Below are 17589 nucleotides of genomic sequence, written 5' to 3'. Positions count from 1 at the left end.
ATACAATAATTTATATTAAAATGTACTGCTCCATAACCTTTGTCAGTATTGAGTAAGAATTAATATTAGTCTGCCCGAAATACCTAGGCATGCTAGTGGCTTCTTTGTGATTAATAATTTACAATATGTAAATCATACATTGTAATCTTTGCAAGGAAATAAACATTTTCATTTCATTTCATTTTCATTTTTGCGTTGAGTTTTCTTCGTTGATGATTTAACCCTTTCAGGGTCAGTTCTGTAGTTCTACTGCTTTGAAGCCAGGGTCGGTCCCCTAGTTCTACGCCTTGAGCTCAGCTCACTCAGATAAGCTGTGAGCGGTAAATTTGGGCCTAGATATGAGAGTGTATGTCTGTGCAATAAGTGTGCACCACATAAAAAATCCTACAGCAAGCACTGCATAATGTGGAAAAAATGCGACTGTGTGTTTGATTTAAAACAGCGACTTTGTGGTGTATTTTTGTATGATTTTTAAGGTTGTATTCTCAGTTTCTTGGTCTCGTTTGATTAAATGGAAGATACATTACAGAAATAAAGATGATTTTGGTTGGTTTCTGGACTGATAGTAGCTTGAAATTAAGCTGAAAGTAGTGGAAATGTTTGATTTTTGCTGATGTTCAAGAGGAAACAAATCACATCACACATCCAATACATGTCAACTGGTGGGTCTTATGTGCGTTCACCAATGCATTGATATTATTTATACAATTACTACAATAATTTATTTATTTATTAATTTGAACATGATACAGAGAAGTACAAAGGAATACAGTTATTAAAGTGCAACATGCCAAAGCCCCTTGTATACATTATGGGCAGGCAGGCCGTTGTATGCATTATGGGCAGGCTTAAAATTAACTTAAGATTAACTAAGCAATGATATATTCAGTGGTAAAAACATTATTGTAAACAGATAACAATTTAGCACAAATGAGTATTACAAAGACAGGTCATGTGGTTATTTACTGTCATGGATCACAGGTTAGACATTAATGACATACAATAATGAGAAACATTTATGAGATACAATTTATGAGATACAATTATTTAGTATTTATTTAGTTGTGGGTGAGTAAGTGATTTTTGAGAATAGACTTGAATTTATAAACAGACAGTGTTTCTTTTATATTCACAGGTAATGAATTCCAGATTTTAGGGCCTTTTATGTGCATTGAGTTTTTGCATAGCATGAGGTGGACACGAGGAACATCAAAGAGTGATCTGTGCCTTGTGTTATGGTCATGTGTTCTGTTGAGGTTCGTAAGGAGATGTTTGAGGGGAGGGTTTATATCAGAGTTAAGTGTTCTATGTATGTAGTAGGTGCAGTAATAAGTATGGATGTTTTGTATGGTGAGCAGGTTTAGAGTTTTGAATATTGGTGGAGTGTGCTGCCTGTGGTGGGAATTTGTTAGCATTCTGACTGCAACCTTTTGTAGGGTAATTAATGGTCTGAGATGGTTTATTGTTATTGAGCCCCATGCACAAATTCCATAGGTGAGATAGGGGTAAATAAGTGAGTGATATAGGGCCAGGAGAGCTGACTGTGGAACATAGTACCGTATCTTCGATAGTATGCCTACGGTTTTGGAATTTTTTTTGGAAATTTGTTGTATGTGTGTTTGAAATTTAAGTCTATTATCAAGGTGGATTCCTAAGAATTTTCCCTCTGTGAGTTTTGTGATAGGTGATCCATTTATCATTATGTTAAGAGGGACGTCTGTAGCTCTGTTACCAAACTGAATGAAGTAGGTTTTGTCAATATTTAGAGTAAGTTTGTTAGTCCTCATCCAGGTAGATATTTTCTGTAATTCAGTATTTACAGTATTGGCTAGCGTGACTGGGCTCGGGTGAAAGAAGACGTATGTAGTGTCATCTGCAAATAGTGTGGGTTTGAGTAGTTGTGATGCATTTAGTAGGTCATTTATGTATATGAGAAAGAGAAGAGGGCCTAGGACACTTCCCTGTGGGACTCCAACTGTAATTGGCTGTGCGGAAGAGTTTGCCCCATTTGTGTACACATATTGGCTTCTATTGCTGAGGTATGACTTTAGGTAGTTGAGGGAGTGCCCTCTTATACCATAGTGCAACAATTTTATATGGAACAAGTCATGGTCATCTGTATCAAAAGCTTTACATAAGTCAATGAAGATCCCCAGTGAGACTTCTTTTTTCTCTATTGCAGTGTATATGTGTTCTAACATGTGTATAATAGCATCATTAGTATTTTTATTAGGCCTGAACCCAAATTGACAGGGGTTGAGTATGTTGTGGGAGATGAGGTAGGTATAGATTCGCTTATGAATTAATTTTTCGAAGATTTTAGAGAGAGAGGGTGTAAGTTGGATATTGGCCTATAGTTATTCAAGTCTGTTTGGTCTCCTCCTTTATGGATCGGGGTGACCCTTGCTATTTTGAGAACTGTAGGGAAGGTAGAGGATTCTGTGGATTTGTTAAAGAGTGTTGCAATGATTGGTGATAGCACTTGTGATGCTCTTTTGTATATAAAGGGTGGTAAGGTATTTAAATCTCCTGTCTTGTTTTTTAGTGTGTTGATAGTAAGGGAGACTTCAGTAGGGTTAGTCGGAGCTAGGAACAGTGTGTTCGGGTAGTTGCCAGTGAGGTAGTCATTGGGTGGGGTATCTGAGCTTAGGATTTTATTGGCAAGGTTTTTTCCTATAGTGGAGAAGAAATTATTAAGTCTGTTTGCTGTTTCAGTAGGTGGGAGTTGGGGTTCATCTGGTTTTGTTAATTCAATTTCGCTATTTCGTGATATCTTTTTAGTTCCTAGAATTTCTGATGGGGTTTACCAGGTCTTTTTTACATCACCTCGTAAGTTGGATAATCTGTTCTCATAATACAATTTTTTAGCCCTTCTTATCAAGCTGGTTAGGATTGACGAGTAACGTTTTGTTTGGTCTCTGGTTATGTGACCCATTTTGTACTGTTTTTCGTATAGGTGCTTTGTATTTATGGATTTGAGGATGCTGGGTGTTAGCCAGGGACTGTTCAGTCTCTTAGCTGTCATCTGTTTAGTTTTTTGGGGGCAGTGCTTGTTATAGAGGTATTGGGTCTTTTTTAGAAAATTATTAATATATTCGTCAATATCTGTATAGATTTCTAGCTCAGTGTGCCAGTCAATGTTTGTCACTGCTGCTGTGAAGTTATTAATAGCTGCCTCATTGTGAAGTCTGAAAGTGACTTTAGTAGTGTCTTGGGGTAATTTGCCAAGAGTTGTTATGAGGAGGGTAGGGTAGTGATCTGTGGTATTATCTGTGATTATGCCTGATTTTAAAGGGGATATGGTGTTGGTCCAGATGTGGTCAAGTAGGGAAACACTAGTCTCTGTAACTCTTGTAGGTTTTGTTACTGTTGGTAGCAACATGCAGTTACTCATAGTGTTTGTGAATTCAGTAACTTGTGGGTCCTGGTCTTGCAGGAGATTTATATTGAAGTCACCTGAGAGTAGTAAGTGATCTTTGTTCATGCGTGCATCAGTGTCTGCCATGTCTGCAGTGTCGTGCAGTAGTCTGCCTAACAGTAAATCTTCTATTTTGTATGTTGGTAAAAATTCAAAATGGAAGGCAAGTGTAATATAAAAGGGGCCTGGAGATATGCCTGATGAATAGAGAAAATGTTATTTTAGTACCAGGAATGTCTGCATTGTTTATTCTGGACCTTATTTTGAAATTGGCCTTTCTTGAATTTTGTGTGAAAATGACCTGATTTCTGATCACTTCATAAAGTGGTTGAAATAGGTCAATGGGCAATAGAATGAAAGGAATACTAGCAAAATAGCTATGAGTTTGGTTGACTGAAACAATGGAATTGGCCGAAAATAGGCTCAAAGTGGCCGATTCGTAAATATCTCTTTGACCACTAACTTTGCGAGAGTATAATTCCATGAGTTTTCTATCAATTCTTGTACATTTGGGTTCATTGCCTTAGGAAAAAGATTCTCTGTCATTTCATGAAAATATATTTTTTTTAATTCTTCAACCCTGAGAGTAAGTTTGTGAGCAGGGGTCGCGACATTGAAAGGGTTAAGTGAGCAGTATAGCTAGGCCTAAAAATGCATATACAGTACACTCATTACTTATCTTAAAATATTTTTGCACTTAGCTTATAGTGAGTGGCAAATATATTTATTGTAGGAAGTCTGAATAAATGTGGAATGGTTATAATTGGAAAACGCTGTATTAGTGAAATGCTGGAAAGTGAAATTCCGCAAAGTGAAGTGCAGTAAAGCAGAGCCCTCCTGTACATGTAGACTACATTATCTGTGTACTGCATAAAAGAAATAAAAATTTTAATTTGACATAAATTTCTCATACACTATCAGCACATTCATTATTTTATGCATTTAACAATATATCACTTGCAGTGTAGTTATTTATCGGTTAGTAATGTACTAAGACATATTTTTCTTAATGCTAAATGCAGTTTTCTTTAATAAATCAACAGCAAGATGAAGAACAGTGTCCCATGTTGTCAACATCTATCCAGAATCACTTTGCAGCCATCAAAACACGTATGGGCAAGACTCGTCGCAACTCCACGCACAGACAGTCACTCATCCTCTTATCCAGGAGGTAATGTAAACATACCTCACTTACCTTTTTTTTCTGCATGTGTGGTTTTTCTTAACTGAATATTTCAAACATGTTATTTAACCATTCTAACAAATTCACAGCATATTGGAAAGATACAGTACTGGAATACCTCACTAATATGGTGGGTTAGCTTCCAAACTGCCACTTTAAAGTGAATCACAGTCTTTTTGTCACTTTCTGGTGCATATAAAAGCCTAAAAACATGTTTACACTATCATTTATTTAATGCTCAATAGCACTAGGCCTAAAAAGCTATGCAAAAATAAAAATAACAATAAAAAAAAAATTGAAAATTTCCAAAAACCATCTTAAGAGCAAGTCAGGTGATGAAAATAGTAAACATGAATATAATTGAAAAGTGCCGTACTAGCAGAACAAAAAAGTGAGCACCGTACTAACGAGGTATGCCTGTACGTCTTTTGTCTCCTGTATTGCCGAACTATATAGATAATTTATTAGTTTACAAAGAAAAACTGAAGTAACTGTCTTTTAAGTAAGTACACTATATTAAAAAACTTTTTTCCTAACCTTCTAATATATTAGTATGGTATTTTGTGTGTTCATTAACGCCTAATTTACTAACTAGTCATATTCAGTCCACTTTAAAGATTTTGAAAAACTCTCACAGACACAGTCTCATCCGTCATGACGATGAAGTGCCGGTGGCTGCCAGATCTACATCACACAAAACTATTGGTCGATCTGTATCCACAGATTCTGCCCTATCATCTGTATCATCAGGGTCTGTTACATCAATGTGAGTTGATTTAAAGTTATGATGATAATAATAATAATAATAATAATAATAATAATAAGGGAGGGAAGGTGGGGTTGGTGGTCACCCTAGTAAACAGCTCAGGAAAGGTTGGGGGGAGGAGGTAAAGGAGACGTTGTATGCAAGGGCCTTAGACATCCTGAAGGCATGTGAACATGTTAGATAGGAGTTAGTGGAGGCAAATGGCTTTTATGACTGTGTGTGAGTAAGGTAACATTTATTAAGGGGATTCATAGAAACAGGCTTGCCAGACCTGAGTCCTGGAGGTGGGAAGTACAGTGCCTGCACTCTGAAGGAAGGGTGGGGATATTTGCAGGTTGGAGAAGCATCTGAACTGTAGTATTGGCATGCCTCTGGTAAGCAGTGGAATGAGTGATGGTGAAGGTGTTTCTTCTTTTTTAGGTTGCCGTACCTCAGTGGGAAATGGCTGGTGTGCATAATAATACTATGCAGAGAATTCAAAATATAGAGATCAAAGGATAGTGTAGGGTTACTGAAAGTACAATTTGGAGGGTTAGAGTGGTTTTAGAATTTTAGAGAGGATGGAGCAGAAATGGATGATCTAGGTGTATAAATCCAGGGTGGAAAGAAGAAGGGGGTAGGGGTCATCCAGGGAAGGGTTGGAGGAAGGGTGTAAAGGAATTTCTATTTATAGCTGCAACAGAACTCGTAGGCAAAATACTGGACTAAAACTTCTGTTACTGATCCAAATCTCTGCCTAGAAAAAATTAACTCTGTGGCACTTGAGGTCTGCTCAAGACACATTCCTTTAAGAAAAAGAAAGAGAAGATGTAAACTAGAAAGAGAGAGACGCTCCCTATACAGGCAAAGGCGAGAGTCACAGAGCAGTTGAGAGGAACCAGTATATCTGAAATACAAAGAGAGGCACTGGTCAGAGAAATAGCAAATATTGAACTTAAGCTTAAGGAATCTTACAGGAGACAAGAACCTCAGAAAGAACTTAAAGCCATCAATGAAATGGAAAGAAACCTGAAATAATTCTCTCTTTGCAAATCTATGGTGAAAACAACATCCAGTATTAGACCCCTGCTTAGATGAAATGGGACCTAACAGATGACGGCAAAGAAATGAGTGAGATACTAAAGTCCCAATATGACTCAGTGTTCAGTGAGCTGTTAACCAGACTAATGGCCGACAATCTAAATGAAATTTTTATGACTGAGACTCAAAATTTGGTCACTTCAAAAATTGCTGCTATTATCCTAACACCACAAGACTTCAGAAAGGCAATTAATGACATGCCCATGCATTCTGCCCCAGGCCCTGACTCACGGAACTTCGTGTTCATCAAGAACTGCAAGAAGCCCCTGTCACATGCCTTCAGCATTCTATGGAGAGGGAGCATGGACACAGGGGTCATCCCACAGTCACTAAAAACAACAGACATAGCCCCACACCACAAAGGTGGCAGTAAAGCAATTACGAAGAACTAAAGACCAAAAGCTCTAACATCCCATACCATAAAAATCTTTGAAAGGGTTCTAAGAAGTAAGATCGTCATCCACCTAGATACCCATCAGTTACACAACCCATAGCAACACGGTTTAGAGCAGGTCACTCCTGTCTGTCCTAGCCACTGGACCACTATGACAAGGTCCTGGATGCTTTAGAGGATCAAAATAAAATGCAGATGTAGTATACACAGACTTGGCGAAAGCCTTCGGCAAGTGCGACCATGGAGTAATAGCACACAAAATGTGAGACAAAGGAATAACAGGAAAAGTTGATAGTTGGATCTGTAACTTCGTAACAAACAGAACACAAAATGTAGTAGTAAACAGAGTAAAGTCTGAGGCAGCTACAGTGAAAAGCTCTGTTCCTCAAGGCACAGTACTGGCTCCCATCCTATTCCTCATCCTCATATCTGACATAGACGGAGATATATGGGGCAGGGGTGGTAGCACTTGCAGACTCGATTGAGAAGGCCATTGGTGAAATGCCTATGATTTTAAACTGATGGAAGATAGAGGTATGGGTGTGTGTGGGAAACAAGCAGGTTGCAACACTAGGGTTGGAAACAGTAAATGTATAAAAGGCATTCAGCATGAAGTTATAAATAAAGACAATAGAACAGGTCAGCAAACAAAGGGGGACAGCAGAGGGCAGCAAGGGACTAGCTCCCTTAAGGTTTACTATACTAATAGCAGGAGTGTTAGAAATAAGATAGATGAGCTAAGATTAATTGCAAGTGCAGGAAACATAGACATTATTGCTATAACAGAGACCTGGCTCAATCTGAAAGATAGAGAGATGCCCTCTGAATGTCACATACAAGGCTATAAATTATTCCACACTGACAGGGTCAACAGGAAAGGTGGTGGAGTAGCGATGTATGTCAGAGACAATTTAAATTGTTGTGTTAGACAAGATATTAAATTAGAAGCGTCAGCCACTGAATCTGTTTGGTTACAGCTTCTCGAGGGCCGAGAAAAACTAATTTTGGGTGTGATTTACAGGGCCCCAAATCTTGATAGGGAGTGCAGTAAACTTCTATGGGACGAAATTCGTAAGGCATCTACATACGAAAATGTTGTGCTAATGGGAGATTTCAACTATAGACAGATTGACTGGAGCAATTTGACAGGAAATTTAGAGTCGGGTGACTTTCTTGATACGATCCAGGATTGTTTTTTAAAACAGTTTGTGACAGAGCCAACTAGGGGAAATAACCTCCTTGACTTGGTTCTTGCCAGTAGGGAAACACTAATTAATAATCTTGAGGTTAATGATGAGCTTGGGGAGAGTGATCACAAATCACTCAGTTTTAACATATCATGGAATTCCCCTAATAATGGCAATCAAGTCTCCGTCCCTGACTTTCGCTTGGCTGATTTCATAGGACTGAAAAATTACTTAGGTGGGCTGAACTGGAATGACCTGACTAGGGGTCAGGTAGGTGGTGATGGTTGCCGATATGATGCTTTCCAGGGCATAGTTCTAGCTGCTCAGTCAAATTATGTTCCAAATAGGGAAATCAGATCAAACAAAAATGATCCTAAATGGATGAACAATAGATTAAAATATCTGATTGGTCAAAAGAGAGGCATATATAGGCAAATCAAAAGAGGAGAGGGACAATTAAGAAATCGATATATTCAGTTAAAGAGAGAAATAAAAAAGGGAATTAGAAAAGCAAATAGAGATTATGAGGTTAAAGTTGCAAGAGAATCGAAGACTAACCCAAAAGGATTCTTTCAGGTATACAGAAGTAAGATCAGGGACAAGATAGGCCCACTCAAAAGTTCCTCGGGTCAGCTCACTGACAGTGATAAGGAAATGTGTAGAATTTTTAACACATACTTCCTCTCAGTTTTTACACAGGAGGATACCAGCGATATTCCAGTAATGATAAATTATGTAGAACAGGACGATAATAAACTGTGCACTATTAGGGTCACAAGTGACATGGTCCTTAGGCAAATAGATAAATTAAAACCTAACAAATCCCCAGGCCCTGATGAACTGTATGCAAGGGTTCTAAAGGAATGTAAAGAGGAGCTTAGCACACCTTTGGCTAATCTTTTCAACATATCACTACAAACTGGCATGGTGCCAGATAAGTGGAAAATGGCAAATGTGATACCTATTTTCAAAACAGGTGACAGGTCCTTAGCTTCGAACTATAGACCAATAAGCCTAACCTCCATAGTGGGAAAATTTATGGAATCAATAATTGCCGAGGCAGTTCGTAGCCACCTTGAAAAGCATAAATTAATCAACGAATCTCAGCATGGTTTTACAAAGGGGCGTTCCTGCCTTACGAATTTATTAACTTTTTTCACTAAGGTATTTGAGGAGGTAGATCATGGTAATGAATATGATATTGTGTATATGGACTTCAGTAAGGCTTTTGACAGGGTCCCACATCAGAGACTATTGAGGAAAATTAAAGCACATGGAATAGGAGGAGAAATTTTTTCCTGGATAGAGGCATGGTTGACAAATAGGCAGCAGAGAGTTTGCATAAATGGGGAGAAATCAGAGTGGGGAAGCGTCACGAGCGGTGTTCCACAGGGGTCAGTGTTGGGCCCCCTGCTGTTCACAATCTACATAAACGACATAGATGAGGGCATAAAGAGCGACATCGGCAAGTTTGCCAAAACAACATGAAGTTCATTGAAGAGAAATTTCAACTACTCAGGTTTGGAAAACTTTAGGAAATTAAAACTTTATCAGAGTATAAAACAAATTCTAACCACACAATAGAGTGAAAATCTAATGTAAAAGATCTGGGAATGATAATATCAGAGGATCTCACCTTCAAAGACCACAACAATGTATCTACCTCATCTCTGCTAGACAAATGATAGGATAGTTGAGGAGAACCTTTAAAACTAGGGACACAAAGCCAGTGACGATTCTCTTCAAATCGCTCTTTCTCTTTAGGCTGGAATACTGTTAAACACTAACTGCCCCCTTCAAAGCAAGTGAAATTGCTGACCTGGAGAGTGTACAGAGAACTTTCACGGCATGCATAAGTATGATAAAGCACCTGAATTACTGGGAATGGTTGAAGTTCCGTGATAATATACGCTTGGATAATCCTAGAGGGATTAGTACCAAACTTGCACATGAAAATCACTCTCTACAAAAGCAAAAGACTCGGCAGGAGATGCAACATTCCCTCAATGAGAAATGAGGCCATGAGTACACCAAGAGACAACACAATAAGTGTCAGGGGCCCAAGACTGTTAAACTGCCTGCCAGGATACATAAAGGGGATTACAAATAGACCTCTGGCTGTCTTCGAGAAGGAGCTGGACATGCACATAAAGGCAGTACATGATCAACCGGGCTGTCATTCATGCGTTGGTTTATGTGCGGCCAGCAGTAACAGCCTGGTTGATCAGACCCTGATCCACCATAAGGCTTGGTCTCAGACTGGACCCCAGGGGTGTTGACCCCCTGAAACCCTCTCCAGGTAAACTCCAGGTAAGACATTTCCAGGTCTGTCTCAACCTGTGTAAAACCTCAGTTCACTTTGCAAAAACTTTCGACATGTATGACCATGGTATAATAGCACACAAAATGTGTGATAAAGGAGTAACAGGAAAAGTTGGTAGATGGATCTATAACTTTCTGACAAATAGAACACAAGGAGTAATAGTAAACAGAGTAAAGTCTGAGGCAGCTACTGTGAAAAGCTCTGTTCGACAAGGCACAGTACTTTCTCCCATTCTATTCCTCATCCTCATATCTAACATAAACAAAGATGTAAGCCATAGCAAGACTCCAAGTGGACATCAACCAAATCTTCACATGGGCCACTCAAAACAATATGAAGTTCATTGAAGAGAAATTTCAGTTACTCAGATATGGAAAACTTGAGGAAATTAATACTGTATCAGGGTATACAACAAATTCTGACCATACAATAGAGCAAAAAAGTAATGCGAAGGACCTGGGAGTGATAATGTCAGAGGATCTCGCCTTCAAAGACCACAATAATGTATCTACTGCATCTTCTAGAAAAATGATAGGATGGATAATGAGAACGTTCAAAACTAGGGATGCCAAGCCCATGCTGATTCTCTTCAAATCACTTGTTCTCTCTAGGCTGGAACACTGCTGTACACGAACTGCCCCCCCTCCCCTCAAGGCAGGCAAAATTGCTGACCCGGAGAGTGTACAGAGAACTTTCACAGCACACATAAGTATGATAAGGCACCTAAATTACTGGAAATGGTTGAAGTCCCTTGAGTTGCATTCCCTGGAATGCAGGTGAGAAAGATACATGAGGGATAAGTACAAACCTGCACATGAAAATCACTCCCTATGAAAGCAAAAGATTCGGCAGAAGTCCAAGCCCCTTTCACACAAAACTCCCTTTACCCCCCTCCCTCCAACCTTTCCTAGGCCAACCCTACCCCGCCTTCCCCCCACTACAAATTTATACACTCTTGAAGTCATTCTATTTTGTTCCAACCTCTCTACATGTCCGAACAACCTCAACAACCCCTTCTCACCCCTCTGGATAATAGTTTGGTAATCCCGCACCTCCTCCCAATTTCCAAACTGCGAGTTCTCTGCATTATATTCACACCACACATTGCCCTTAGACATGACATCTCCTCTACCTCCAGACTTCTCCTTCTTGCAACATTCACCACCCATATAAGAGTATTGGCATAACTGTACTCTCATACATTCTTCTCTTTGCTTCCAGGGATAATGCACCACTCCCCTTTTTCCCCCTCATCAATTCTATGATTCATCTCATGTTTCATAGACCCATCTGCTGACACATTCACTCTCAGATGTCTGAATACATTCACCTCCTCCATACTCTCTCCCTCCAATCTGATATCCAATTTTTCATTACCTAATTTTTTTGTTATCATCACCTTACTATCTCCTATATTCACTTTTAGTTTTCTTCTTTTACATATCCTACCAGACTCACCCACCAACCTCTGCAACTTCTCTTCAGAATTTCCCAAAAGCACAGCATCATCAGCAAAGAGCAACTGTGACAACTCCCACTTTGTGTTAGCTTCTTTATCTTTTAACACCACACCTCTTACCAACACCCAAGCATTCACTTTTCTTACAACCCCATCTATAAATATATTGAACAACCATGGTGACATCACACATCCTTGTCTAAGGCCTACTTTTACTGGGAAATAATTTCTCTCTCTCCTGCATACTCTTCCCTGAGCCTCACTACCCTCATAAAAACTCTTCACTGCTTTCAATAACCTAGCTCCTGTTCCTTACATTTGCAACATCTGCCATATTACCTCTCTATCCACCCTGTCATATACCTTTTCAGAATCCATAAATGCCACAAAAACCTCTTTACCCTTATCTAAATACTGTTCACCTATATGTTTCACTGTAAACACTTGGTCTACACACCACCTATCCTTTCCCAGAGCCTCCTTGTTCATCTGCTATCTTACTCTCCATCTTACTCTTAATTATTTCAATAATAACTTTACCATACACTTTACCAGGTATACTCAACAGACTTCTTTCTTTCTTTCAACACACCCGCCGTATCCCACCGAGGCGGTGTGACCCAAAAGGAAAAATGAAAGTTTCTCCTTTTACATTTAGTAATATATACAGGAGAAGAGGTTACTAGCCCCTTGCTCCCGGCATTTTAGTTGCCTCTTACAACATGCATGGCTTACAGAGGAAGAATTCTGTTCCACTTCCCCATGGAGGTAAGAGGAAATAAACAAGAACAAGAACTAGTAAGAAAAATAGAAGAAAACCCAGAGGGGTGTGTATATACGTATATGCTTGTACATGTATGTGTAGTGTGACCTAAGTGTAAGTAGAAGTAGCAAGACATACCTGCAATCTTGCATATTTATGAGACAGACAAATAACACCAGCAATCCTACCATCATGTAAAACAATTACAGGCTTTTGTTTTACATTCACTTGGCAGGACGAGAGTACCTCCCTGGGTGGTTGCTGTCTACCAACCTACTACCATAACTCAACAGACTTATTCTTCTTTAATTTTTGCTCTCTCTTTTGTCTCCTTTGCCTTTATACAAAGGAACTATGCACGCTCTCTGCCAATCCCTAGGTACCTTACCCTCTTCCATACATTTATTAACCCTTTGACTGTCGCAACCCCCAATCCTGAGGTGTCTCCTGGTGTCGCAAAATTTAAAAAAAAAAATAATTTTTTCTTATGAAATTATAGAGAATCTTTTCCCGATTGTAATGACACCAAAAAAACGAAATTTGATGGAAAGCTGACGGAATTATGCTCTTGCGAAGTTAGCGACCTCGGCGATATATACAAATCGGCGATTTCACCCACTTTGAGCCCTATTTTCGGCTAATTCCATTGTTCCAGTCGACCAAATGCATAGCTATTTCTTTAGAACTCTATTTTTTCTATCGATTGAGTACAAGAAACTGCCCATTTACTGATTTCAACTACCCAATAATGAGGTCAGAAATTTGCAATTTGGCCAATTTCACAAAAATTAAAAAATATGACAATTTCAAAATAAGGTCCAGAATGAACAATGCAGACATTCCTGACTCTAAAATAACATTTTCTTTGTTCATCAGTCACGTCTCCAGGCCCCTCTGATATTACTCTTGATTTCTATTTTGAATTTTTATTCATACAAAAAATAGAAGACTTACTATTATGCAGACTACTGCAATACTGTAATAATTGTATAAATAACATCAACCCATTCATGACTGCATATTAGAATGGCTAGTTGGACATTTATTGGACAATGACATCATTTGTTTACTTTTGAACATTGGCAAAAATCAAACATTTTCCCTAATTTGAGCTCCATTTCCAGGTTCTTTTTATAGTAAAATCAATCAAAATCACCTCTACTTCTATAACATGTTTTCCATTCTATCAAATGAGACCAAGAAAATGAGAATACAACCATAAATACTATACGAAAATAGACCACAAAGTCGGCATTTTAATTAAAAAAAATGGTCGGAGTTTTTTTTTTCTCAATATGCACTGCGTGCTCCATGATTTTTTTTATATGGTGCACACTGACCACACAGACCCATTCTCTCACATGTGGGCCTACCAGCTTTCTCCTGCTTGATTTGAAGCTGCTAGAATTTATGAGTATATATACGTCAAACATGGTACCTCGTAAAACGTATATATACGGCCGCGACAGTCAAAGGGTTAAATACGTATAAGCACCAACCACTCCAAAACCATATCCCCACCTGCTTTTAACATTTCTATCTTTATCCCATCAATTCCAGCTGCCTTACCCCCTTTCATTCTACTCACTACTACCTCATGAACTTCCTCCACACTCACAACTGGCTCTTCCTCATTCCTACAAGATGTAGAAGTGTCTTCCTCATTCCTACAAGATGTAGGAGTGTCTTCGTTACTCTTACAAGATGTAGGAGTGTCTTCCTCACTCCTATAAGATATAAGAGTGAATAAGAGTATTGATAAGTAAATAAATGAATACAAGTCTGTAACTTGTATTCATTTACTTTCTTTTCAATACTTGTATTTAATTAGTTACAGAAATTATTTGTTTATTTACTTATTCAGTGACAGTAGTTATTTATTTACTTATTTATCATATCATATTAATATTCAACTTGGGATATTTTTGACTTACGATGGGTTTGTCAAAATGTAGCCCCATCGTAAGTTAAGGTGCACCTGTATTGTGTAGGGCTGAGGGGATGTCTGGGTGTCATCCTCACAAGTGCCACCTGGCACTCTAAGCCCATTAAGACCAGACAGAAAGAGCACTTGCTTCACCTGCTTCAGCATTCCACTGAGTTGCCAACTACTGTCTATTACTTCTAATCTCATTTCCTAATACATGTATAACATTGTAATTTTGATGTCTTAGTCTACTTTAATAATTCTAATATTTCTGATAATGATTCAAGCCTCCCTAAGTTATTCCTAAGGCTTAAATCTCTCAAAATACTATGCTGAATTTAAGATTTTGTTATGGTCCGTCTTGGAATTTCATTAAGAAGGTTAAAGGCATTGTACAATCCTAGATGTGCAATATGAAATACCAAACACTTAACCCTTAAACTGTCCAAACGTAGATCTACGTTCACTGGCGTAACGCTCCGAACGTAGATCTACCTTTTTTTTTTTTTTTACATTATTTCTTATGAGGAAAATCAAGGTCGGAGCGCTATGCGTGAAAACACTGATCTATGTTTGGACAGTTTAAGGGTTAATATTTACAAGCTGTCAGTGGGCATTTTGGGATCTCCGCAAAGTTCCACAAAGGGTTTTCTATGCACTGTTAAATTTTGGATATAATTTTTGAATTACATTTATAAAAAAAAATTGTAGAGTATATTTAGTGTATTATCTTCATTATGCACCCCATACCCATCCTGTAAGCAGTAATCAAAAATATAACAGAGGCATATAATGGGTGCAGGGATGGGGCTGCAAAGTTTTGATAACCAAACAAGTTACAGTGGTAATGAACTAGTATTTACACGTTTACTTCTGGTTACAATCGTAATGAGTTATTTATGCAGACGTGAATTAGGTCACAAGCACACACAGAATGAAAAAATTATTTAAGTGGTAATACATTGTTTACATTGGGCAAAGTCAGGGTGTGTTTCCAGAATGGTTGGTAATAATGTACCACATAAGTAGAGGGGATCTTTATAAGAACATAATGTAACTGGAGCGATGGTGAAATATTTTGTGTAATGTTTAACCTTACTTTTTGTATGTATCAATAAGTATACAAAATAACCAAAGTGAAAAAAAGTGAAGTTCCAAATACTTTTGTGTTTTTTTTTCAAATTATCAAGAAATAGTAAGAAACCACAAAATCATGAGAAATCACGAAAGTGCTTGGCATTACCCTATATTTTCACTGGTTATTTTACGTTGTGATATCACCTCTTTACTTTGATTTAATTGCATCATTAACCCGTTAACTCTCCGAAAGTAGATCTACGTTTTATTTTTCCTTGCTTCAAATTTGGCACAATAGACCTGAGCAGCCTAGACATGAGAGAATGGGTCTGCACACTCATTGTGCGCCATATGAAGAAAATCATTGACGCCTGGGTACCACATGGTAGCACCAGTTACATTCAGCTCCATCTTGGGTCAACATCATGGCACACCCTCGTGATTCACTCATGCTTCGTCGTATTAACACTCTCTTATTCGAGGAAAGTGGTGTAGAACGTGAGTTTAGTGGATTTGACACCAGTGTGGCCACTAATGATCAAGGAATTAGTGAAAATATTGACGATAACCCAAATGACCTTCAGCCCATCACCTCTGGGTTGGTCAGTGTGGCCATGCCAGACCCCCAGCCAAGCACTTCTGGGGTAGCCTGTATGACCACACCAGATCCTGGGCCAAGCACTTCTGGGATGGCCAGTGTGGCCACACAAGACCCTGGGCCAAGCACCTCTGGAGTGGCCAGTATTACTACCCATAGGCAACTACGCAAGAGGAAACTATCATTTCCCCGCGGTTTCAGTGATAGTGAAAGTAATGAAAGTGACGATGAGATTGATTTTATGCCAATAGAGGATTCGTCTAGTGATAGTGGTATTAATTATTCATTTTAGGTGTCATAGCCTGCATTCAGGCAGTGTGCCATATGCAATCCCCAAAGGTCGTGGGGATTGCAAAACCCCGGCCACTGATGGTGATAGTGATAATGATGGAGAATATGCAGGGATGGAGGAAGAGGAGATGGTGGTGGGCATGGTGCCTGGAGCACATGGCACAGTGGGTGGACAGACAAAGGACCATGCGGCACCCCCTCAGCCATGTGCTGCCGCCACTCCTGTCCCTCCTCCTGCTCCCCCTCATCCCATGCCACAGGTCCACCCTGCACGTGACTGTGAGTGGAACTGGACACAGAGTATATTTGTGCCACAGCCTTTTGATTTTGATAAGATAAGATTTCATTCAGATTTTTAGCCCTGAAGGGTTAGCCACCCAGGATAACCCAAGAAAGTCAGTGCGTCATCGAGGACACTCCTCAATCTTGTCCCCCAGGATGCGACCCACACCAGTCGACTAACACCCAGGTACCTATTTGCTGCTAGGTGAACAGGACAACAGGTGTAAGGAAACACGCCAAAATGTTTCCACCATGCTGGGAATCAAACCTGGGCCCTCCATGTGTGAAGTGAGAGCTTTAGCCACCTGGCCACCGGGGGCCACTGCGAGTGGCAGTGGCATCCTTCCAGAATGTCCCATAACAAATAAGTCTACAGAGTCGGACTTTTTCAAGTTACACTTTGACGAGCCTCTAATGAACTTGATAGTGACCCAGACGAACAATTATTACCGCTATATCATGGACAACACAGAGGTTGCAGAATCGTCACATCTGCATAGGTGGAAAGATACAACTGAGGCTGAAATGCATTTATTCCTTGCCACTGTCATGCTTATGCCACATGCATATAAGCAAAATATAGCACAGTACTGGTCCACAGACTACTTCATCAGTACTCCTGTATTCCGTGACCTCCTTACCTGCAGCAGATTCACTGTGTTGCTACAAATGTTGCACTTCTCAGACAGGAATAGGCCCAACAGAAATGACCATCTATACAAAATCCGGGAAGTGTTTATGTATATGTAGCAGAAATTCAGTGCATACTTTTATCCTTTCAAGAACAATGTTGTCGGTGAGTCCTTGATTCAGTTCAAGGGACGCCTGTCATTTTATTTAT

General features: G+C 39.2%; 1 protein-coding gene across 13 annotated transcripts in view; it reads left to right on the top strand.

The window, feature by feature from the left end:
- LOC128697336 (mannosylglucosyl-3-phosphoglycerate phosphatase) overlaps nt 1-17589 on the top strand; it is a 495221-nt gene that overhangs the window by 399682 nt on the left and 77950 nt on the right. For all 13 annotated transcript variants that reach the window (XR_011393159.1, XM_070094215.1, XM_070094210.1 and 10 more), the window contains 2 exons: nt 4462-4589; nt 5239-5367. Coding sequence is in view for 12 of the 13 variants with exons in the window: in XM_070094215.1 (XP_069950316.1) it covers nt 4462-4589; nt 5239-5367 (257 nt within the window). In the remaining variant the exon portion in view is untranslated. The remainder of the gene's footprint in view (nt 1-4461; nt 4590-5238; nt 5368-17589) is intronic.

Source organism: Cherax quadricarinatus, chromosome 44, assembly GCF_038502225.1.
Source record: "Cherax quadricarinatus isolate ZL_2023a chromosome 44, ASM3850222v1, whole genome shotgun sequence".
NCBI lineage: Eukaryota > Metazoa > Arthropoda > Malacostraca > Decapoda > Parastacidae > Cherax > Cherax quadricarinatus.
The sequence above is the reverse complement of the archived record's forward strand: the minus strand, read 5'-3'. Positions and strand labels throughout refer to the sequence as shown.